Source organism: Scophthalmus maximus, chromosome 9 (assembly GCF_022379125.1).
Source record: "Scophthalmus maximus strain ysfricsl-2021 chromosome 9, ASM2237912v1, whole genome shotgun sequence".
Lineage (NCBI taxonomy): Eukaryota > Metazoa > Chordata > Actinopteri > Pleuronectiformes > Scophthalmidae > Scophthalmus > Scophthalmus maximus.
The window spans coordinates 8,201,721-8,225,068 of record NC_061523.1 but is presented as its reverse complement, the minus strand read 5'-3'; the positions used below and the strand labels follow the sequence as shown (position 1 = coordinate 8,225,068).

Sequence of the window (23,348 nt, the reverse complement as noted above, 5' to 3'; positions counted from 1 at the left end):
TTCAGTACAACACATATGCACACACGTTTTCCCAGAAGAAGACACGCATGGCCCTTCGATCTCCAGGGTAGACAGATCATCACAGCGTCATCTTACCCTGAGTGAGCGTCCGCCGTTGATATACACAGATGAAGTATGAGGCCGCAGACAAAACACATGAAAATCATGAAATCGCTTCTATTGATCCTCGTTGAGAAGGGTCAGCATGCTACATTCTCGGCAGTCAGAAAGAAAGCAAGAGAGGAACAGAAGGGGGGGGGGGGGGTCAGGGCAGCAGTGAGAGGTGAATATGTATGAAGAAAGAGAGTCAAGGGAACCAGGGGTGAAGAAAGATTGAAGGGGGAAAAAAGCAGTGGAGTGACAGAAGGAAGTCAAGATTCAGGGCTGGAGAACAAGGTCAGCATTTTTCTCTCCTGCTCGTCTCTTTCATTTTTTCCCCCTTTCTCCTCTGGTCTCAAATCTGATATTCATCACAGCAGAGTCCCTCAAACAATTTACCTGGAGTGCGAGCGACACGAAAAATCGATCACTGTGATCTGCCGTTTCTGCCAGGCAAACAGAAAATGGAGGGCCCGGGGTTATGTGCCAGCGCGTGCCTTTGTGAATGCGCGTGTCCGGAGAGGTGCGGCAGGGTCAGTCGCGTCTGAGGGGGAAAGGGGAGAAGGACCGGGATGGGGGGGGGGGGGGGGGGGGGGGGGGGCGGGGCGACAAGGAGACGGAGAGAGCGAGGAAAGCGGGAGCGACCGGGACAGAGAAGCAATGACAAGAGGCCAGAGGGAGGGGATGGGTGGGCGCTTTGCGGGGGAGGAGGTAATTTGTCAAATTGGTTTTCAGTCACTGCTCGGACTCCGAGCCGCCTGTCAACCTGGCAGACTGACAGTGTCACAGTCTCCCCCATGTATTAGCACACAGACACGTAAACACGGGCTCACGCACGCAGGCAAACACTCTGTCGGAGTGGAACACATTTGCTGCTATGCCCCAATTAGAGACTCAGCTATTCCATATTATGTGCTTTAATTGCCTGAGTAATATTTCTGGTAATGTTTTCTTTCATTTCATAATCTTTTTCTGTACACAAAGAATAAAAATATGTCTTCTGTCACATCTCTTTAAAAAAAACTAATAATTTAATTTGCTTCTAACGCCGGCTCTGTCTTAGCCTTTGTTCATTTTGGGTTTTTTTTTCTCTCCCTGTGGTGTTTTCCTGGTTTCATGCAGTGGATTGCCTGGACCCAACGTGTTCCAACAACGGCATCTGTGTGAACGGGGAGTGCCACTGTAAGCCAGGATGGGGGGGGCTCCACTGCGAGCTGCCCAGGGCCCAGTGCCCGGACCAGTGCCACGGCCACGGGGCCTTCATACCGGACACCGGGCTGTGCAGCTGTGACCCCAACTGGATGGGACCCGACTGCTCCATGGGTAAGTGCGACATGGGCATCGGTGGTTTGCCTGCGAGAGTGAAACACATGGATGCAGTTTGTGATGAGCAGAATAGAACTACTGACTGTCTTGGTCCCTGAGGATACATTTTATTTCACACTTCTTTAGTTTATTAGACTTTATTCCAAAACCACAAACTTGGAATAAGCAGGAATAACATTTTGGCACTTCTTCTTTTCTTTCTTTTTTACTGTGAAGACTATATCAAATCATCTCTTTCAGTGAACAAACAGTGGCGGTGTCGTTATGACAAATTTAATTTTCATTACAATGGGCTTTACATAACAGCAAACAGAAAATAATAGAAGTACAGAAAAAACTGCAGCCAGAATAAAAAACAAAAGAGAGGGAAAAAATGAAGAAAAACCACCCACTAAAGCACATGAGAAGACTCCACATCCAGCCCACAGACACAAGCCAGGATCGGACCCACACACACACAAACATGCAGAGCAACGAATCAGAAGCTTAAGGAAACCGAAAAAGAAGTTGTAATCGTGACAGATCTCAGGTCATTAGGTAGTCCCAGAGAGAAAGACCAAAGTGAATGCCTCCTCCTCACATCTGGATCTTATAGGTACAATTGGAAGACCACCGCGTAATAGACTGAAAGGTCTAATTGGACTGCAGTCAGTGAGCATGTCAGAAATGCACCGGGGAGCTAGGCTATTATGGGCTTTATAGATTATTATTATTATTATAATATTGAAGTTGATTCTGCATTGCCCTGGGAGCCAGCGCAGTGATTTTAGTAGAGAAAAAGATAATGAAATGCCAATTCCAGACGTTCAATGGCTACATGACTGTTGAAGGCATGTTTGCATTGTGAATATTGACACTAACGGTTAACAAGAGGTGGGGCTATGTCTGCATGGGGGCGGGGGGTGCAAGAGGAGGATTGGCGTCTGGACTCAATTCCTGTGAAGAGATTTATAATGCTCGGCTTCACCCAATGACAGAGTGAAAAAAGAAGGGAGATATTGGTTGTAAAAGTAGCTGGCTCCACGTTTTAAAAGCCCTTTGTAATAAAATACTCAACTTCCACAGTTTTTTCATCTCAATAAAAATACTGCCGCCCGCAGTTGGAGAGACGGCAACCTCCGCTGTGCCCGCCTGAAACACCACCTCCCCATCTCAGGATCACAAGCAGAGACTCCAGCGCTTGTTATGAGAGAAGCTACGCTTGGCCTTAATAAAGGGAACATTGTTCCACACTGCAGGACGCCCCGGCGAGTGTGTATCAAAACATCTGTACACACCACATTTCCCGCACACTGGGGTGTCCCGAGCACACGAGCGGCATTGTCACATCTCGCCACATGCGCCGTCGCTTGCCTGCGATATCTGAGAATCACGGTGACTGTAATGGAGGCACAGGAAATAAACCCGGTCGTCACAAGGCCACTGTCGCCGGTTTTTATTGAAGTTGCATGCTGGAGAATTGTATTTAGTGCACTGGAGTGGGTTTGATTGTTTTAAATTTTTCTTGTCCACTTGCCAGGGAAATGAGACGGCGTTCGTGGCTGTCACATGGGATGAAATCAAACATTAACACTTATTGGGTTTAAAAGTGTAGTTACATGTGACTATAGTAGTATGGTGACTATGTTTCAACATGGAGTCTGCTTCTCTTTGAAATATGGCAATTTTGCTGCTCTTGAACCAACCAATACATGCAAGCCAGGCAAACAAACCAAAAAGACTCCTTTGACCTGCAGATCAGTGTTCATACCTCCGAAGCACATGCACCTTTTTAGTCCAGGAACGTTTGTTTTCGTGACCCAGAGTGTTCTCGCTTCCTTCAGAGGTATGTTCAGTCGACTGCGGGACCCACGGGGTGTGTATGGGCGGAGCGTGTCGCTGTGAGGAGGGCTGGACCGGCGCAGGGTGTGACCAGCGCGTGTGCAACCCGCTGTGCATCAAACACGGGACCTGCAAGGACGGAAAGTGCCAGTGTCACCAGGGCTGGAACGGGGAGCACTGCACCATCGGTAAGAGCCTCTCTCTGTGTGTGTGTGTGTGTGTGTGTGTGTGTGTGTGTGTGTGTGTGTGTGTGTGTGTGTGTGGAGGTGTGTGTTTGATGTGTGTCTGCGTGTCAGCATGTGGGTGTGCACAGAAACACCAAGCACCGGGGTAAGACTCAACTGGCAGCTCCTTTTCCACTTTGTTAAAGGAATTTGGACGCGAGAAGTGGAGGCAAAAGGGAGACCTCGGGGGAATTGAAGAGAGGGGTTGATGTAGGAGGCGGGCGAAACAGGAGGAGAGGAGCAAGCGCTCTTTGAAGTGGGGGTGGGAGGATTACAAAAGAGCAGGATTTAGCTGCTTTTAGGTTTCCTCTCAACTGCAGACTCCAGGAAACTTAGTTTCCGCGGCCTTTGAAACACCAAAGTTGTGTGATGAAAGGCAAAACTCTTCACCCCACTGTGATCAAAAAATAGCTCCCCTGCGTTGTTTGTGTGCGTGCGTGCGTGCGTGTGTGTGCGTGCGTGCGTGCGCGTGCGTGCGTGTGACTCTTTATGTCAGCCACTGTCTCACATTGACATCACTGTCACATTGGATGGATGAGTTGCTGGGTCCCTTTGATTCACAGTGCTTTTGGAGACACAACGTCTCATTTGCCCGTCACCGCCCAGCATTGCGACTGCAATCTGATACACACAAGCGAGCAAAACCACAAAGCAACACGTATGCATACATGCGCACGCATGCCCAGACACATACATACATATGCACAGGGGGGAACGAGAGTTTATGATCCCCCCCCCCCCCCCATCAGAAAGTAGGGCAGCTTTGACTGCAGCATCAGCCCGAGATGAAAGAGTTGTCAGGCCTTAGTGTGGCGCAAAGCACATTTCACTCGCATCAGACACTCTCAGTGTATGGCTTATCTCCGCTTGCCTGTTGTTCATTTCAGCTCTGCATGATGTTGCTTGTATTTATTTTTACTAAAAAAAATTTAAAGAAAACCTCTCCCCATCTCTTACCTTTTGCACGTTTTCTCCCACTGCAGACCATGGGAGCATGGTTGACAAAGCAGGTACCGTATCTGACTCCGGTGTTTTGTTTTCTTAGCCTGTGGTGGTAGAAGCTATAGCTGCTGCATTTGTGGGTTGCGGCCTGGCTTGGCTCTGTAGAACTCTGTGGTGCTATCTGTCCGTAGATCGGGGTGCCGGCCTCAATGATAACGCCCCACGTGCAGTGCACGGCCATTTGGTAGCCGTGCACGACAGCGGGGGGCTCGCTGTCATTGAGCCTACAGTAGATGTGTTGTGGGGGTACCGTAGAGCCCATAGTGTGGTGCCAGCAGTGCGCGGCTGCACAGCGCTGTGAATGTGTGGATGTGGCATGTGCGTGTGAGCGCGTTCCCCCCTCTCCGTGTATCTCGAATGTGGAAACACAAACACATAACCCTTGCCCGGGTATTCTAGTCACGCGCCGCGTAAAAACATCTGTTTTTTTCACACGAGGAGAAAATGATGAAAGCCGCAAAAGAACTTTTGAGGTACTGTAATTGGTGAATTTCATAGGCCACTGATGCGAGGCCGTAATGTGGTGTCAAAAATACAGAGTGGCTGAGTGTGTGCGTGTTTACATTTGGGTATTTGTGGCAACAGCCACGATAATAAATTCATTTTGTGAGCGCGCGTGTGTGTGTGTTTGAGTTTGTTTGTGTGTGTGACTCAGTGAGCATACAGTATTAATTCCATTTTTTTTCATTTTTTTTTATTCATCAAACCCACCCCCCGCCAACCTAAGCCAAGAAAAAGTGAAAGAACCAAACAGCTTAGTCAGATCGCACAAAGATAAATGGAATCATGGATATGGGATGAGCCACGGATGCAGACAGAGGACGGTGAAGGTCCGGGATGAGTTGTCTCACATGCGCGGCAAGAATGCTCAATAGATCGGCCCGCAGCTGAACCTCTGTCGGGTTACGCGGAGCAGCACAGATTGCCTGACAGTACAGGTCCCCGGAGCGCCGTTGACAGTGTCCTCTCACCCTCACCCCCTGCTTAATGGAATAATGCTCATTGTTTTATGAAGAGCCAAAAGGTAAATCGCGGGGTTTAAAAGCACTAGACACAGAGGGAGAGCGAAGAGGAACAGATGGAATCAAAGGGAAGCGGCGAGATGGGGTGAAAGGAAATGTGGCGTAACGCAATCAATGTAATTCCTCAGGTAGCTTCTGAGGACGGGGAGCAGATGAGTGGGAGGCTGATCTGAGAAAGTGCAGAGTTATCTGGTCCATCTATAAGCAGCGGCCTCGGATTTATGGCTGTGACCTTTACTTCGTGACCTTTTAAAGCTGGAAACGGGGGGAATGGAGAGAATGGTGGAACTTTTCGGCACAATGCCTTGACTTAGTTTCACTTATACACTTTGTTCTCGCTCTCTTTCTGTCCCTCTGTCTCTCACATTCTCTTTCTCACACCCCTTCCCCGGAGTCTTACACAATATCTTTCTCTATCCAGACATATACCCCGACACCCACCCAGCAACCCCCCCCCCCCCCCCCCCCACACACACACACACACACACACACAAACGTACACACACACACACACACACACACACACACACACACACACACACACACACACACACACACACACACACACGTACGCACACCACACAAGCGAGTGTGTGTGCTGACCCATAACCCAAGGCAATTTCTTCTCCTTTTTAAGGGGATTTCATCAGAGTCCAACCACATTAGCGAGGTGGGTGGAGTTAATGGTTTCTGAAATCCCACTTTATTCTTGTTAGTATGAGGGGGTATCGACTGGGCCCTGGCATTAAAGAGAGAGGAGCCCCCGCGCCGGCCTGCCCAGGCACGCCGATCAATGCCCACTATGGATTGTCCTGTCCGGGCGCTTCATAAGTATTTGGCTGCTCTAAATGGCAACTCCATTTAACAGGCAATCACCGCTAACTGCCTTTGTTCCCCCAGCTCAATACTTGGGGACAATCTATTCCAGCTTGACTGTTAATACAGTGTCATGAGCAGTCCCCTGATGCAGAAAATGGTAATAATTAAAGCTAAAAACCTTTGATTTGATTCCTCTTGTTGAGCTGAAAAACTTGGTTTAGCTTCCACGCCCCCCCCCCCACCCCACCTCTCTCTCTCTCTCTCTCTCTCTCTCTCTCTCTCTCTCTCTCTCTCTCTCTCTCTCTCTCTCTATCCCTTCTTCCCAGTTCAAAACAAGATGGCTCCCAGTCTTTTATTTCAAGTCCTTTGTGGACTTTCCGTCATCGCCTGGTGGTTGAGACGCATGATGAAACGCCAATCGGGAAGAAATGCCTGTTAATTTAGCCGCTGCCACAGTTTAGATTGCACTATTTGTATTCATAATGCATGGCTTTATTGATGCAGCGATTTGTTAGAGGGCAAAATACTACAGTGGCAACTTGAGTGAAAATTTGTTCATTAATCTGTCGGAGCCAGACTCTTATGAAAAGTGTTTCACAGTCATAATCTCTCACTGTTTATTTTTTATCTATCTATAACATTTTTGGCCCGTCCTCACTCGAGAAACGTCAGGGCCGTGTGAGTTTGGGACTAAGTGCCTTTGCGTGCATTGCACATATTGTTTTATCAGTCAACCCTGTCTTTGCCTCCGTCTCGCGCGGGTAGACCTAAAAGTGTTGCATCCACGCTCTCACATTTAGTGAAGAGAAAATCACCGTGACCAGTTTGCCCTGGGCTCCGTGTGCCGCTGGAGAAAACACACTGTCATTGCCCTTTTTTTCCCTCTCTCCCTGGTACATCATAATGTGGCAGACACATGATCTACGGTCGATACAGGATAATGGTGACCTAAACCAGACTAAGGAGTTAAAATGCCTTTTGGAAAAAAGACATTGACAGACAAGATTGTCTGAGCATGGGTGCAAATTGTAAATAGAAATAGGTAAAAATGTCAATACGAGCTTTCAGAATGAAAAAGAAAACAGGAATAGCTTTATTGTTGAGAGTTAAACTGGAAGATCAACACCGCGGTCATGCACGGCACGTCCGCTCAATATGACGCTGCGGACGTGCAGCTGTTAGATTAGTTTAGCATAAGGGCTGGAAACAAGGGGAAACAGCCAGCAGCTACCTAGCTCTGTCTGACATTTAAAAAATGAGCAGTTATGGTCTTACACCCTGACAGTGACAACAAACCTCCAGATAGTCAGTTTCAATCACTGAAATCGTCCCATAAATAAAAAAAGAACACGCTTCGCAAGAATTTCACAAAACTGGAGATTTTTAGATTTTTCTCAATCTAAATGTCTGCTTCTCATCGCCTTTAAGTCACTTTCACGGTGAAGCTTGTCTTGCTATGGCAGTTACAGAACTCACTCGGCTCCAGGCTCATAGATTCTGATGGGCTTTTTTTTGCATAAACTAAAATTAAGGTTTATTAGTCCCCAGACTGCCGCTGGGCGCGCATACACACGCGCACCGATGCGCATACACACACACTGAGTTGAACATAATCTCATTCTCTCATGAGAAAGCATTACTCTCAGGCCATCCCAATCCCATTATCTACACTGAATCGTGAGTGTGTGTGAGAGAGAGAGAGAGAGGGATGATCAGGTGGGCCTCTACCACATAAATGAATCAAATGATCCATTCACCTCTGTCCACACATACACAAGCGCGCGTCCGCAGCCATGCCACATGTGTAGAGACATACAGATGAGATGGTGTCTATGAAAATTGACCCGCTGTATTAAATTGATTCTTGAACAATCAATATTTACAATATGCTTCTGTGTGCTTATCCAAGAGGGATAGTCATTGGTCTATCATAACCATATGAGCCTGTGTGTGTGTGTGTGTGTGTGTGTGTGTGTGTGTGTGTGTGTGTGTGTGTGTGTGTGTGTGTGTGTGTGTGTGTGAGAGAATGTGTGTGCTCATCTGTGTATCGGTGATGATAACCCCCCCCCCTTTCCTTCCTCCCCCTCCTCTCCTCTTGTCCTCTCCTCACAGACGGCTGTCCCAACTTGTGCAACGGGAACGGCCAGTGCACCATGGGACAGCAGAGCTGGCACTGTGAATGCCAGACAGGCTGGAGAGGCTCCGGCTGCAGTGTCGCCATGGAGACCTCCTGTGCCGACAACAAGGACAATGAAGGAGGTGAATTGTGGGGAGCGGGGAGGAGATTTGGAGTGAAGCAGCACTTGCTTTAGGAATCCACCTTCGAAAAAGTTTTGCTTGTGAATAGAATGAAGTGAGATAGAGGGGAAATAATGAATCAAAATGAGTAGTAGGATTAAGATAAAGGTCTCATGAGAAGAACCCTCACTACGGATAGCCGTTGTTTTTTTTTAAGTACTGATTATCAAAATGTTACATCATGAGCGGCAGAAGCAGGGGTCGATATGTTTGCATTCTTTGCCGCTCCCAGAAACCCACCTCATAATTGCCCTTTGCCCCTGAACTATCAGATGGACTCACGGACTGCATGGACCCCGACTGCTGCATCCAGAGCCCCTGTCAGAACAGTCCACTGTGCCGCGGCTCCCGGGACCCCCTGCAGGTCATCCAGCAGAGCCCCGCGTCCCAGCCCCACGTCCGCTCCTTCTACGACCGCGTCAAAATGCTGGTGGGACGGGACAGCACCCACACCATCCCCGGGGAAAACCCGTTCAACTCCAGGTATGAACAGACACATTATTTCACGCCACCAGTGGTATCACCCAGACAACCGGAGACGCAGATTGCAAATATAACATCAGACCATAACCTGAAAGAGCCAGACAAAGCTGGCAAAGTAATATCTTTCCTTGTTTCCTCATTTGCGTGATGGAAAGGGTTGGCTAGTTGCCCATTTTATCAATTACATATATGTGTATGCCCATGAGTGCAGCATGAATCATCAAAACTCTCCTAGCATTTCACGGGAGAACAAAAGCAGGATAGAAACTTGTAAAAGAGTTTTTTGAGTTTGGTGGCACCATATAAAAAATATATATTATACATGCCTGTGAGATGCTTTCAGATAACCACACTTATGTTCTTAGAGGGTTTGACATTTACAGTATGTGATTGCATGCCAGGAAAATAATAACCTAACTTTTATAGACTCCACATCACAAATATCAAACAGACTTCAGATTGGTTCACAGGGGCGGCCAAGACCTTAACAAATCCCGGCGCCAAAGGCAGAACAGAGCCAAGATTCCCCCAGTTGATTTAGTGGAGCTGTGAAGCGCTGCCCATGGTGCTGATTCTTGTCTGCATACATTTACGCAGGCGCACGTCAGATGTTTCAAAGGAAATAACTCATCAAAGTGATGACGCTGAGGAACATTCAGTTGTTATTCTGTGTGCATCAGCTCGCTAGGACGCAGAAACACACACACACACACACACACACAGAGCCATACACACATATCCGTCTTTAATGTCATGGTTTGTTTACATGATTGACGTGCACTTATTCAGATGGTGTGGGCCGCTGATTGTTTCTAATTAATGAGTGGTGGAAGACCAGAGCAGCGGATGAACGGGGTAAATTGGATGATTGAAAGACGGCGTGATTAATCAAACCAGATGATTGATGGTTAGGAAGATTGGCCTGATGGATTGACTATTTCGCTCCGTCACTCTCTTGTCTCCTCTGTCCTCTTCCAGCTTGGCATCTCTAATCCGGGGTCAGGTGTTGACGACGGATGGGACCCCTCTGGTGGGGGTGAACGTGTCTTTCGTCAACAACCCTCACTACGGATACACGCTGACCCGGCAGGATGGAATGTATGTACAACAGCTCCCCGGCACGCTTTGCCGCGACTCTGAAACTACCTCACCCCATAGGCTGTATTAATTAGATTAGATTAGATTAGATTAGATCAGATTAGATTAGATTAGATTAGACTTGATTAGATTAAGAAACTTTACTGTTCAATGATCCCAAGAGGAAACTAAGCCATTGACGCCACAAATAACTTGATGCAGAGAAAGAAAGAGGATTTTCGACTAAGAGCAGAGTAAATTAATTGAGCATTATCATAACAATTTGACCCCCCGAAAATTGCATTACAATAGAAACAATGGGGGAAGAATAAGTGTGAAAACACTACGCCAAATGCAATATTACTGGGGGGACAATATGGTTTGTTTTCATGAATATTTTTTATGTCATGTCTATAATGTTACAACAATGGACGTTTTACTCAAAATGAACATGTGAAACCAAAAATAGGGCCATCAATCCTTTGCTCCTTGGCCACACGGTTAACCCGGCTGACACGTCTCTCTGTTTCTTCTCCAGGACTTCCAGCTTGCGCGGGAGTTTCTCGGCTGCTTTAATTTGACTTTTCTGTCCAGTTCTCCTCCCTGCAAGTTAAATTGAATTTTAAGTCTGGCCTGACACCCGTAACATGTTAGTCCAAAACTTGATTCGTCGGTTGTACTTACTGACCTCTGCTCATTAAATGTGCAGTTTCTGTGTTTCCTGTCTCAGGTTCTTTACAGCCACTCCTCCACCCACCTCCTAGATTCACTGGTTTCTTTGCAGAATTTTTCTCCCAGTTAGGCCAAGCTGACGCTGAAAACGCCGGAACTTCGAGTAACATTTAATAGGCCTTATATTGCAGGGGCGCAGTTACGCACTAGTTTCAAAGACTTGTGATCATGTTCTGAAGTCCCCGTCTGACCTCCTCTTGGTTTTTTTCTTTTTCTTTCAGTTGTGGGAAACTGTTTGCCACGGCGCTCGCAAAGCTTTGGCCATTAGTCACAAGAAATGTGAATGTGTATATTTCATATGCTAATCATTAACCCACAGCGTTCGACCATGATTTGGGGAGAAAGGGGATTAAAGGAGAACATCTGCTGTAACCAAATCACGTCTATGTCCTAACTTTGTAATCTTCATGTTCCAGGCCTTTTAGCTGTTGTCTTGACAATTGTGCTGTCCAAGTTTGTCGTGCCATAATGCTGCAATATTTATTCCAGGTGTTTTTTTGTTGTTGAATTATCATTTCTAAAGTAGTGGAGTAAATACTGAGTCCAAATAACAGTCCATCCGCCACAGCACCTCCCCACCTGTGCCTCATTCCCATCCTCTTCTCGCAAACCTCTCCAGGTTTGACCTGATAGCTAACGGTGGTGCATCACTGACTCTGCGGTTCGAGCGCGCCCCCTTCCTGAGCCAGGAGCGCACCGTGTGGCTGCCCTGGAGCCAGTTTTATGCTATGGACACTCTGGTGCTTAAGACAGAAGAGAACACGATCCCGGGCTGCGACCTGAGCGGCTTCGTCAGGCCTGACCCTCTTGTGATTGCATCCCCTCTCTCCTCCTTCTTCAGCTCCAATCCAGGGGAGAAACCCATCATACCGGAGACACAGGTGCAGTACCACTGACCTCTGGCAGCCGGTTAATCTTCCTCCTGGTTCCCTCTTTCTCTTCCTGCTCTCCTGTACGCCTGTCTCTTGTAGCTCCCTCTTTCTCTCTCTCTCTCTCTCCCTATCTCCCTCTCTCCCTCTCTCCCTCTCTCTCTCTCTCTCTCTCTCTCTCTCTCTCTCTCTCTCTCTCATTTCTCTTCCATAGCCACCCCCCCTCCATTTGTTCCCTCTTACTCTATTTCTTCCCTGCTTCCATTGTTTTTCCCCTTTTTTGTCCTTCAGCCGTCAGTGGAAGCGTGACCCCCATTACTCCCTCACTCTCTAATCCCCCCCCCTAATCCCTCTCTCCCGTCGTCTCGTCCCACTGTCTTCCAGGTGCTACACGAGCAGATCGAGGTGCCCGGCACCAGCCTGAAGCTGTGCTACCTCAGCTCCAGGACTCAGGGATACCGCTCCCTGCTCAAGGTGACCATGACCCCTGCCGTGGTGTCCATGGGCCTGCTGAAGGTCCACCTGATGGTAGCAGTGGAGGGCCACCTCTTCCAGAAGTGGTTCCACGCCTCACCGAACTTGGCCTACACCTACATCTGGGATAAGACCGACGCGTATGGGCAGAGGGTCTACGGGCTTTCCGAAGCTGTCGGTGAGTAGAAAGGGTGGATGGAGGGAGGGATACATCTTTTTTTTTAATTCCCAGCCCTGCACTCACTGAATAGATTAGAAACTTTTACCAGCAAAGGCAGCGCTCGCTCTGACAGAGGGAGAGAGTGCTAATTAGGAAGCTTGAAGGAGATAATACATGAGAAAGCCGGCCCCCTATCCACTACGCAGCGTGGCCACAGTTAAGTGCTTCCTCCTCAGTCGTCTATTTTTCATTGGGGCTGCGTGTGGCTCAGTCAGCCAGCCGTAACCGTGGTGAAGGGTTATTAGCCATCAGGGTGAGTTAGCAGTTAGGTACTGGAGCAGCAAGCAGGAGTCCAGGGGAGCCGCGGCGCTATTACACTCCGCCGTCACAGTCGCTCACAGACGCTGTCAGCCAAACATTGCTGTCAGGGCCCCAGATGCAGTGGACATCTGGGGGGCTTCACTGTGGACCGAAATGATGAGGGGCATACGGTTTGTGAAATTACATCCACTCAAAGATTATCACGCCGCCCCGGGGGTAACTGTCATTTTACAAATCCCTCGAAAGGAAAATAAAGCGCACGTAGCGTGGTCTACCGTCGGGTTGCGTTCTGCAAACAGCGGATACAGACGCAGGTGTGCGACGTTGTAGGCTGCACCGAAGACGGAAAGGTGCAGGCGATAACACTCTCTGTGTGACTCGAGTGGGAATTGATGTGTTAACACACTTTTTCCTTTTTGCCAAGTGGGAACACAACAGCACGCGCGCCAGCACGGCATGCATACATACGCTTGCGTGTAAAGCGGCGTGGTGGTACGGCCCCCTCCGCATTTCAGCTCATTTCTTGCGCATTTCAAACAAAAGACAAATGAGCCTCTGCCCGTCGGCACGTGTGCGTGACTGGTACAGCAGTGAGGCTTTTACCATGGCAACCGGTGTGGCCCATAAGATTTAAAGGCCCACCATGCACTCTGTCCAATTAACAGGGTTTTTAATTGATTTAGCTGTAGGTGAGGGTGTTAGTTAGGTGTGAGTTCGGGCTGGAGTACAGGTGCTAACTAGCTTCTCTCTGTATCACATGTTACACAATTTAAAATGAACTTGAAATGTTATGCTCTTAATAGTGCCTCTCTTCCTGTATTGTTTCTTTCATATTTTTGCATTTTATATAGGGTTTTTTTTGATCACTTACTGTGTTCCATCTCTTTCTCCCCCTCTACGCTCTCCTGCCTACAGTGTCAGTGGGCTATGAGTATGAGTCCTGTGCCAGCCTCATCCTCTGGGAGAAGAGGACAGCCGTTCTGCAAGGCTACGAGCTGGATCCCACCAATCTGGGTGGCTGGTCACTCAACAAGCACCACATCCTCAACACACGCAGTGGTACGTAAACTCGCAGCCTGATAACCCCCAAAAAACCATCAGCTCAGATTTCTTACCCTTTCCCCCGTTTTTATCCTTCGAGTTTATATATAGCGCTCATGTGTAGCATCTTTACGTTATGTCTCGCGGAACTTGCTATCGCCTTTCGGAGGGTGTAAACTTCCTGTGCTTCACGCAGATTTGCCAGGCACCTCTTTTTACCTGTCAGTGGGGGGTTTTCACGGGTAGAGCTTGTGTTCTCTCGCAGTCTGCCCCCCTCATTCACTCACACCAGCCGTTCCGAACGAAGGTGTACACCGACCAATCAGCAGACGCTACTAGAATAGAGGCAGGGGGTCAGGAAGTTTGGGGGCAGAATAACCGACTCAGGATCTCTTATGGCGCTGGGCGAGTGGGAGTTATTCTCAGCTATGCCATTATCCATATTCTGCGCAGGAATGCTCAAAAGCATGGAGAAAGAAATGGGCTCATGCACTCATTCACCTGCTATGACAATCAATGCACTAATGGAATGGGCAGAACTGAAGGACCAGTGGTGTATAGATGTATTTTTAGAAGTGGGGTAATGCAGCCACACCTCCCTTGTCCCCTGATGTAAGCCTGCTGTACAACACGGTCGTGTTTTTCCAGCCAGGCGTCTCCAGACCAAGTGACATTTGTTGTTTGTTCGTCCTTAAGAGAAAATGTACAGCTCTGATCGTTAAATGACTGTGTCGAAGGAGACCTCATCTTTTGTTATTAACGAAAAGGCTCCGGCGGCGCTCCCTTTGGGCGCTCCTTTGCCGGTCTTCGCATCAAACCCGCCCCAATTTAGATAAATGGTTGTGATTAGCCTGAGCACTTTCGGGTCAGATGAAAATCAGGCTGGACAGAACGAACTCAGGCCCATCTGCTAGAGTGAATAAACATGTCCAAGCTATTCTTCTCCTTGGCCACCAAAAAGACTAATGTAAGATGAAATGATAGAATATCAAAATAAAATGTCAGCGATACCAGCTGCTCGTGAATCCACATTGATGATGCTCAAAATGACAATGTGAACATGCTGAAGTTTGGAAGGTACATGTTCACCATTTTAGTTTGGAAAAGAAGGCCAGCGCTAACATTTTCTCTCCTCTCCAGGCATCCTACACAAGGGCAGCGGCGAGAACATCTTTGTGACGGAGCAGCCCCCCGTTGTCACCAGCATCATGGGAAACGGACGGAGGCGCAGCATCTCCTGCCCGAGCTGCAATGGCCTCGCAGACGGCAACAAGCTGCTGGCGCCGGTCGCCCTGGCGATGGGCATCGATGGCAGCCTCTACGTTGGGGACCTCAACTTTGTGCGCAGGGTCTATCCATCTATGAACACAACTGGCATCCTCGAGTTAAGGTAAAAACCCAGCACTCCAAATCGGGTGTAGAAAGGAAAAGGGTAAGGAAAGAAAGAATTATCGATAAGAAAATGGATTGGGATTTAGTGGGGGTTTTTTTAAGTTGCAGGAAAAAATACTGGTAGATACAAGATCATATTTAAGAAAGATGGCAGGAGAGAAAGGGGGAGATTTGCAGGGTGCTTTCAGTACATAGAACATGTATATTCCCTTGAAACAGAAAGAATAAGGTGAGACGCAGGGGATGAGGAGACAGGAGCACACTTAGTCGCTGTACTCTCTACCAGTTCTCCAGGGACTTTTTACCCATGTTTAAATTCTGCTGTTCACACCACAGCCAGATATGTGTTGCTCTCTGTAGGATAGTCTCTGCAGACTAGTGTGAATTAACATTTGTGTTGTTGTTGTTTTTTTTATCTCCCTTTGAAGGAACAAAGATTTCAGACACAGGTAAGATCCTTATGATGGTAAATTCAAAGAGTCTTGTGCACATTATAGCAAAAGTAGTTGAAACCATCTTTAATGGAAAATGTTACATAAAACTATATGTTGGAATAATATTAATTACTTCTTTTTTTCTGTCACCATAGTAATAACCCAACCCATAAGTACTTCCTGGCTGTGGATCCAGTATCTGGTGCGGTCTTCATCTCGGACACCAACTCCCGGCGGATCTATCGTGTCCGGTCACTGACGGGAGGCCGGCTGCTGTCGGACAACGCAGAGGTGGTGGCTGGGACAGGGGAGCAGTGCCTGCCCTTTGATGAGCGCTGCGGCGACGGCGGCAAAGCCACCGAAGCTACACTTATGAGCCCCAAAGGTAAAAAGAACATTTTCCTACTGAATTATTGTTTTGGTCAATTATCAAGCAAACATGGTGACTGAATATCCTTTGGTTCTGTACCAATGTTTGGACAAAACAAGACTTTTAAAGATGTTGCCTTGGACTGGGCCAATAACAAAAGAATTATTCAAGTTCATACTTAAGATTTTTTTGGGTTCAAATGATGAATGAATATGGCCCCCTTGTGATTTTCTCACTTTCTTGAAAGCTTTTTCTCAGGCGGCTAGGCACTTACTGTAGATCAAGATCTGTAGTTCAGCACCCAAGATTTCAGAATATATAATTTTCCCTCATACGCCGCCAAATGTTATGACTCAACTAAAGCGGGACGGAGACAGAAGGAGGTTATAAACCAGGTTAATGTTAAACTTATTAATGGATTTATTTTTTGTGGATCATTGGATGTGAGAACATTGTGACACCAAACTGTCAAGGATGTCACACTGTCACCATTCCTATCGGTGACACAAGTGTGCGCACATGTGGGACTGCAGATGTTAATACATGTATATTGTGAACGTGTGTGTGTGCGTGTGTGTGCGTGTGTGTGTGTGCGTGTGTGTGCGTGTGTGTGCGTGTGTGTGTGTGTGTGCGTGTGTGTGTGTGTGTGTGTGTGTGTGTGTGTGTGTGTGTGTGTGTGTGTGTGTGTGTGTGTGTGTGTGGTTCTTGTGAGAGAAGATGGGAGAGATAGGTGAAGACAATGAGCCACTGATTCCTTCTTACCTGCCACAGACAAAGTCAGCAAGTGCACATCAGCCTCCCCTCAACCCCTAACCCCCTTTTCCTCTCTCTCTCATTTGCTCTGTGCCCTGCTGTATCCTCCATCTGTTCTTGTGCATCTCCCTTCGTCTTGAAGTTATTTTGGGGCACAGTTGCCTCGAACAAACACACCTGTCTGAATGCCTGGCTGTCTGTTGGGCCAACACGGCTGACACCGCACCGCTGGTAAACGATGAAAAAGTGAAAGGTAGAAACGAATTTATAACTGAGGGGGCGATACAAAAAAATAAATAAAAGGAAGAGAAGAGAGAGAGGAAATAATGGGAGGAAGTAGAGTGCAACTGATCACTTGGCTTTCTGAAGAACCTGCCTGCAATCTGCAATTGCCCTCCGGGAGGAGTACGAGCTCGGCTCTGCATCCCGATGACTCACCCCCCCCCCCAAAAAAGAACACTCTCCGAAGACTTCAATGCTTGTTCCGTCAATTTGTTCCCCTCGCATTCGATGAAGCATTGAACAGTTCAGCTGTCAGGGCCGCTATCTGTTTTCAGTCGGAGGAAAGAGTGAAGTTTAATTGACTCAAAATGTCTATGAGTTGCCGGCAGTGCTTTGAGTTATGTGTCGTCACTCACCGGGGTTCATCTCCTCTTTTGACAGGTATCGCCGTGGACAAAAATGGCCTCATGTACTTTGTGGATGCCACCATGATCCGTAAGGTGGACCAGAACGGCATCATCTCCACTCTGCTGGGGGCCAACGATCTGACCGCCATACGGCCACTGAGCTGTGACACGAGCATGGACGTCAGCCAGGTATGCTGGTTGGGAGGGAGCGCAGAAAAGACGAGAGGTGATGGCACAATAGATGGCGATCTATCGGCCCCGTGAGCGCTGAGCTATGATTGTGTGGAAACGAGCCAGCCAGGAGGTCAGGGAGAAACTGATTTAGGGATGGATTAAAGAGTCCATTTATAAATGAATGAATCAAAAGGGAATGAGGACGGCAGTCACTTAAAACAATGAAGAAGAGACTTGTCTGGGGCTTGAAGTGGGTTCAAAAACGCTTCCCTCAGCATGGATATTGTCTCGTGTTTAACCTCTGTTTCCGCCTCTCCAGGTGCGTCTCGAGTGGCCCACAGACTTAGCGGTGAACCCCATGGACAACTCTCTCTACGTCCTGGAAAACAACGTCATCCTACGCATCACTGAGAACCACCAGGTCTGTACAACCAGCCTGGACCTCTGCAAACCCCTTAGGGTGGTCATTCCCTAAAGGGGCTTTGACAGGATGTAGTCCCAATTAGGCTCCCAATGGCCAGTTTGGAAGTACAAATCTTAACAAAGTTACCCAAGTTCTTCAGTGGTGGAGACAATACAAATTTAGTTAACTGAGAAGTTCTACTTTCTGAGGTCTTGCTTCATTATGGGAAGCAAAATGCTGCTAACACCCCTACATTTTTGTGCACAGTTTACAGCTGAGTGATCGCAGAAGTGTCATTTTTCCATTGTTGCCCACAGGTGAGCATCATTGCAGGACGGCCAATGCATTGTCAAGTGCCAGGCATTGACTACAGCCTTAGTAAGCTGGCTATCCACGCTGCCCTGGAGAGCGCCACCGCCATCGCCCTGTCCCACACAGGCATCCTCTACATCGCTGAGACAGATGAGAAAAAGATCAACCGCATTAGACAGGTAAAAGATGGTGACGCACAGGACACGGCTCTTTAGCTGTCGATTTTTATTAGAATGAATCTGTTGGACTAAATTTGTTTTTTTTTGGCTACAGACTAAACAAGTGGTTGGGCTGCGTGGGTGTTTTTTCTTTGGATATTTTCTTAGACAGTTTCCGATCTGTGACTCCACATTTAGTTCAGACACTTTTATGTCGGTTGTTTTCCATAATCCTCTCTTTTGATGACTCAAAATGAATTTTGCTTTTGTCAATACGTTTTCCTTCAGTGACTTGTTTTCCAATGCCACCAGTAACCGTCTCCCCTCATCCATTTTCTGTCTGCGTGTTTTTCCTCAGGTGAGCACTAATGGAGAAATCTCTCTCCTGGCTGGTGCTGCCTCCGACTGCGACTGCAAGAATGACGTCAACTGCAACTGCTTCTACGGTGACGACGGCTACGCCCCCGACGCGGGCTTGAACTCCCCCACTTCCTTGGCCGTATCCCCTGATGGGACGCTCTTCGTCGCAGACCTCAACAACATACGAATCAGAGCTGTGCGAGCCAATCGGCCCGGCCCCGCAGTATCAAGCGTGGGCTACGGGGGATCTGCGCAGTACGAGGTGGCATCACCGAGAGAGCAGGAGCTGTACGTCTTCAATGGAGAGGGGCTTCATATACAGACAATAAGCCTCGTAACCGGGGAGCCACTTTTCAATTTCACCTATGGTCCTGATGGAGAGCTGGCCGTGCTGGCTGACAACTGCAACAACACGGTTAAAGTAAGGAGGGACAGTCTGGGCCAGGGTGGAGGAGCCGGCCTGCTCAGACTGGTGCTGCTGCCGGAGAATCAAGTCGTGACTCTGGGACTGGACCCCACCGGGGGGCTGCGTAGTGTGTCTGCCCTGGGCCAAGAGGTGGCTCTGATGGGCTACAGTGGCAATACGGGCCTCCTTGCCACCAAAGCTGATGAGACTGGATGGACGACATTTTACCAGTAAGTGTGATAGAGGGCGAAGGTGTCTGAATATGTGTTTGTATATTTCCACAAAATGAAGTTTTGCAGGCTTTATGTTCATTGTGTTATATTGACTTCCCAGTTATCATTGCTTCTGGCACAGTGTTCTCCTGCCCCCCAGTGTTAACTTTTATAACTACATTCAATTCCTTTAAGAGGAGCCTTGATATTCCTCTCAGTGCCAGTGTGATGTGCGTTTCAACATACACATGTGGTACAAGTCTGAGCATGTCTTTTGCCGGTCGCCCGCTCACTGCAATCCCCCACCGTCTCGCAGGTACGACAGCGAGGGGCGCCTGACCAACGTGACATACCCCACGGGCATGGTGACGAGTCTCCACCGCGAGATCGAGCGGTCCATCAACATCGACATCGAGAGCTCCAGCCGGGATGACGACGTCACCGTCATCACCAACCTGTCCTCTGTGGAGGCCTCGTACACCGTGGTGCAAGGTACAGACTCACACGGGACACGTGGCGACGAATGGATCGGCCATTGGCTTTGAGGCACGGAGCTGAGCTCAGGCACACGAGAGAGTATCAATTAAAACATAATAATTTGAATAATATTTTCAGAATTCATAATCAAATTCAAATGGGTTTGGTTTTTTTATGTAGCAACTGAGCCTGCTGAGACACGCGGCTTTATCTTAACATTCAGGAGCACAGCTGCCCTCTGCGACGGGGAATGTGCGCTGGCCTGCCGACTCTTAATTGAAAGTCTTGTTATTTTTCACTCAGTTATGTGCCTGCTCCGGGAGATTATTTTCCATCCCTTCCCGCAAGCAGCTCTCTCGCTCCCTCTCATGGAGCAGAAATCGCCAGTGCGTTTGGTTGTCAATCCCAGCTGGGATCCTCCTGCCTTTGGATATCATCGCGGCAAAATTCATTAGCTCATGTGTATACAGAGTGAATCCCCCACGTCCCCCGAGGGTCTCTCCACGCACACACGCACCAACATACAAATACAGCTCTCGACCAGTTCCCGTGATCCCTCAGCTTATTTGGTCTGTTTAGAGAGGAAGGAGGACGAAGGGAGGAGGAGAATAATCGCCTCCTTTCTCTTGACCGGAGCAAGTGGTGTGACAGGAGTGTGAACGCAGACCTCGGGCCTCAGCGGGAGTAAGTTGTATATGTATTCAGGGATCCACCTGGGTTGCGGAAGGAGAAGGGGAGAGTTGTTCACGGGCGCTGTAAGTCATTTAAGGTTCCCACCGCACTGTGTGGGTTTCGGCACAGCTCTCCGCTGACATACTCACTTAACCGTCTCCCTCTCTTTCCGCTCTCTCTCTCGCTCTCTTCATTAACTTCTGCACAGTGAATTCTCCTTGGCCCTCAAGCTCTCATCTCTCTTCCTCTCTCCCCCCCCCCCCCTCTCTCTCTCTCTCTCCCTCGCGCTTCTGTTTTATTACAAGGTTGTTCAGACAGAGGGAGCAGAGAAGATTTATCTAAAGGCTGTTGCTGCCAAGTCAATGGAAAAGGCTTCACTTGTCTGTGTGAGGCATTGTTAAAATGTGCCTGGAGCTTTTATTACAAATTGGCCTTATGGATTACTGTCATTTATGGCGGCGCTTCAAAGGGAGACACCATCTCATCCTCTCACCTTTTCTAAATGAAATGGAGGAAAATATTTAAAAAAATATTTAAATCCCCCCCCCCCCATTCTGAATCTGCCAGATATTTCGGGGCTGAAAACAACTTTATCTCACTTTCAATCACTTTGGTGTGATCAAGATGTCTGTTTTCAGACATCAGAGGGAAAAAACGTAGCCTCGGCATTAGACGCAGGCTTATCTGTTTCCATTCTTGTGTTTCGGAGTGAGTCATAGAATTGTCGAGATGCAGAGATTGCGGAGAGAAGTCAGTTTTTAGCCCGAGTATTTTTTAATTTAGAAGATTTTGGAGTTTGTGGGAATTTGAATCAGGTCCATTTAATGTTTAATGGATGTGATCTGGTTCTTACTGTCATGAGCCTCTAGGCGTATGACTGGAACTTCAAATTTTCTAGTAAACTTAAAAGAGGGTTCGCTGCACCTTCAAAAACGTGCACATTTAATTTAATTTCCTTGTATCATTAACTGCTTTCCTATAGGGGTGAGTACCAATTCCACATTTGAACTGAAATCAGTGCTGGAACTCAACGACACATTGCCTCTGGAGTTGTAACACTTATATTTTCCGTTATGTCGCCACAACTGCAATGCTTACATCATGCATACTGTAATAATTCCCCAGCAAACACAGCATTTTATAAAATATGGGTTTTATGCAAAGGTTTTGGACATTCTTAAGATCGTACATACTGTTTACACACTTAAATAGGATGTTTAAAATTGAGGAAACAGCTCGTGGCTGAGTTTTGGCTAATGGTAGTATATAATGCTTAGCCAATATCAACCAAGACAGTGAAATAAGACTAGTCGTCTCCAACGACAAGTTTAGGGATGAGGCCTCACCTAACCCTTCATCGTCCATAGAGTTTTCCTCGTCTTTAGAGCTGCAGGCGCAAACATTATTGGCTTTGTACACACTATCAAGCGCAGTGCACTCATCAGCTGGCCCACGAAGAATCTGTGTGCCTAGGAGCCGTGCACGCACAGTTGCGACAGCACACCTCTGCAGATTTTCCACAGATTGTGTATCCTATGTGCTAAAAGGACATAGGAATTGGAAGTTTTGCCCTGCTTATGACAATTAAATGGGGAAAGAAAGCGCCACCTAACCACAATGATACTGACATATCCTCCTAATCCGCCATGTGCCTGTATCCAATGTTCATATCTTCCTCATTAAACCCCTGCCTGCACACAGATAAAGTATCTGTCACATGGATGCTTCCAGGTCGGTGAACTCAGTAAGGAACCTTCCTAAAAGTTGCCTAATTATGGTGATTTTCCCCCTAAATTGAGGTAGAACTGAGGCAGTCTTTTTTTGTCGTCTATGACCCCAATCAAACATCCAGTTATATGTTTGATTGGGTTTGGATCTGATATTCCTTCTGAAGTCAGCAGGATTTGAATACAGAGACTAGCTCCCTGTGCTTCTTTGGCTTCTGTCTTACAGTGTGTTTATTTGTCTCCCTACTACAGACCAGGTGAGGAACAGCTATCAGTTGTGCAACAATGGAACCCTCAGAGTGATGTACGCCAATGGAATGGGTATTAGCTTTCACACAGAGCCCCACATCCTGGCAGGGTCTGTCAGCCCCACGATTGGTCGGAGGAACATCACCCTGCCCACGGACAATGGCCTCAACTCCATTGAGTGGCGTCTGCGCAAGGAGCAGACCAAGGGCAAGGTCACTGTTTTTGGCAGGAAGCTAAGGGTGAGTTTTTTGGGGGGGGTTTCAGTGAGTCTAGATTACATCTAGATCCCATTTAGATATTTGCCACATGTTCAATATTGGCATTAAAATGTAAATGCTTTCCTTTTCTTCAGGCACATGGGCGCAACCTCCTCTCCATTGACTTTGACCGCAACACGCGCACAGAGAAGATTTATGATGATCACCGCAAGTTCACGCTGCGCATCATGTACGACGCTCAGGGCCGCCCAGCTATGTGGTTGCCGAGCAGCAGTCTGGCGGTGGTCAATGTGTCCTATTCGTCTACTGGACAGCTTGTTGGGTTGCAGAGGGGGAGCATGAGCGAGAGGACAGAGTTTGACCCCCAGGGACGCATCCTTTCTCGTTCTTTTGTGGACGGGAAGGTGTGGAGCTACAGTTACCTCGACAAAGTAAGTACATTTATCTTTAACATTGTCATCTAGGAGTCTAAGAGGCAATAGCAAGAAATAATAGTAATTTGGTTTGCAGAAATGAGTGAAATCATAGATCATTTTCACGGTTATGAAGATTTGTCAGCTGAGAGAAAATTACTCCTGGTGCTATTTCACAGAAGTCACCCGATGACAGTACGATTATATCAATCCATGTTTTT

At 47.7% G+C, this 23,348-nt stretch overlaps 1 protein-coding gene across 5 annotated transcripts in view; it reads left to right on the top strand.

Annotated features, from left to right (window-relative positions):
* The window catches only part of tenm2a (teneurin transmembrane protein 2a), a 197,783-nt gene that overhangs the window by 169,217 nt on the left and 5,218 nt on the right, over positions 1-23,348 (top strand). For 3 of the 5 annotated variants that reach the window (XM_047334499.1, XM_047334498.1, XM_035649914.2), the window contains 19 exons: positions 1,222-1,422; positions 3,249-3,434; positions 4,454-4,480; positions 8,426-8,572; positions 8,884-9,094; positions 10,073-10,192; positions 11,523-11,784; positions 12,157-12,424; positions 13,643-13,786; positions 14,909-15,158; positions 15,589-15,609; positions 15,750-15,979; positions 17,381-17,535; positions 17,840-17,941; positions 18,241-18,414; positions 18,752-19,389; positions 19,688-19,863; positions 22,500-22,735; positions 22,849-23,145. In XM_047334499.1, coding sequence (XP_047190455.1) covers positions 1,222-1,422; positions 3,249-3,434; positions 4,454-4,480; positions 8,426-8,572; positions 8,884-9,094; positions 10,073-10,192; positions 11,523-11,784; positions 12,157-12,424; positions 13,643-13,786; positions 14,909-15,158; positions 15,589-15,609; positions 15,750-15,979; positions 17,381-17,535; positions 17,840-17,941; positions 18,241-18,414; positions 18,752-19,389; positions 19,688-19,863; positions 22,500-22,735; positions 22,849-23,145 — 3,845 coding nt within the window. The remainder of the gene's footprint in view (positions 1-1,221; positions 1,423-3,248; positions 3,435-4,453; positions 4,481-8,425; positions 8,573-8,883; positions 9,095-10,072; positions 10,193-11,522; positions 11,785-12,156; positions 12,425-13,642; positions 13,787-14,908; positions 15,159-15,588; positions 15,610-15,749; positions 15,980-17,380; positions 17,536-17,839; positions 17,942-18,240; positions 18,415-18,751; positions 19,390-19,687; positions 19,864-22,499; positions 22,736-22,848; positions 23,146-23,348) is intronic. The other 2 variants (XM_047334501.1, XM_047334500.1) reach the window with 1 other exon arrangement.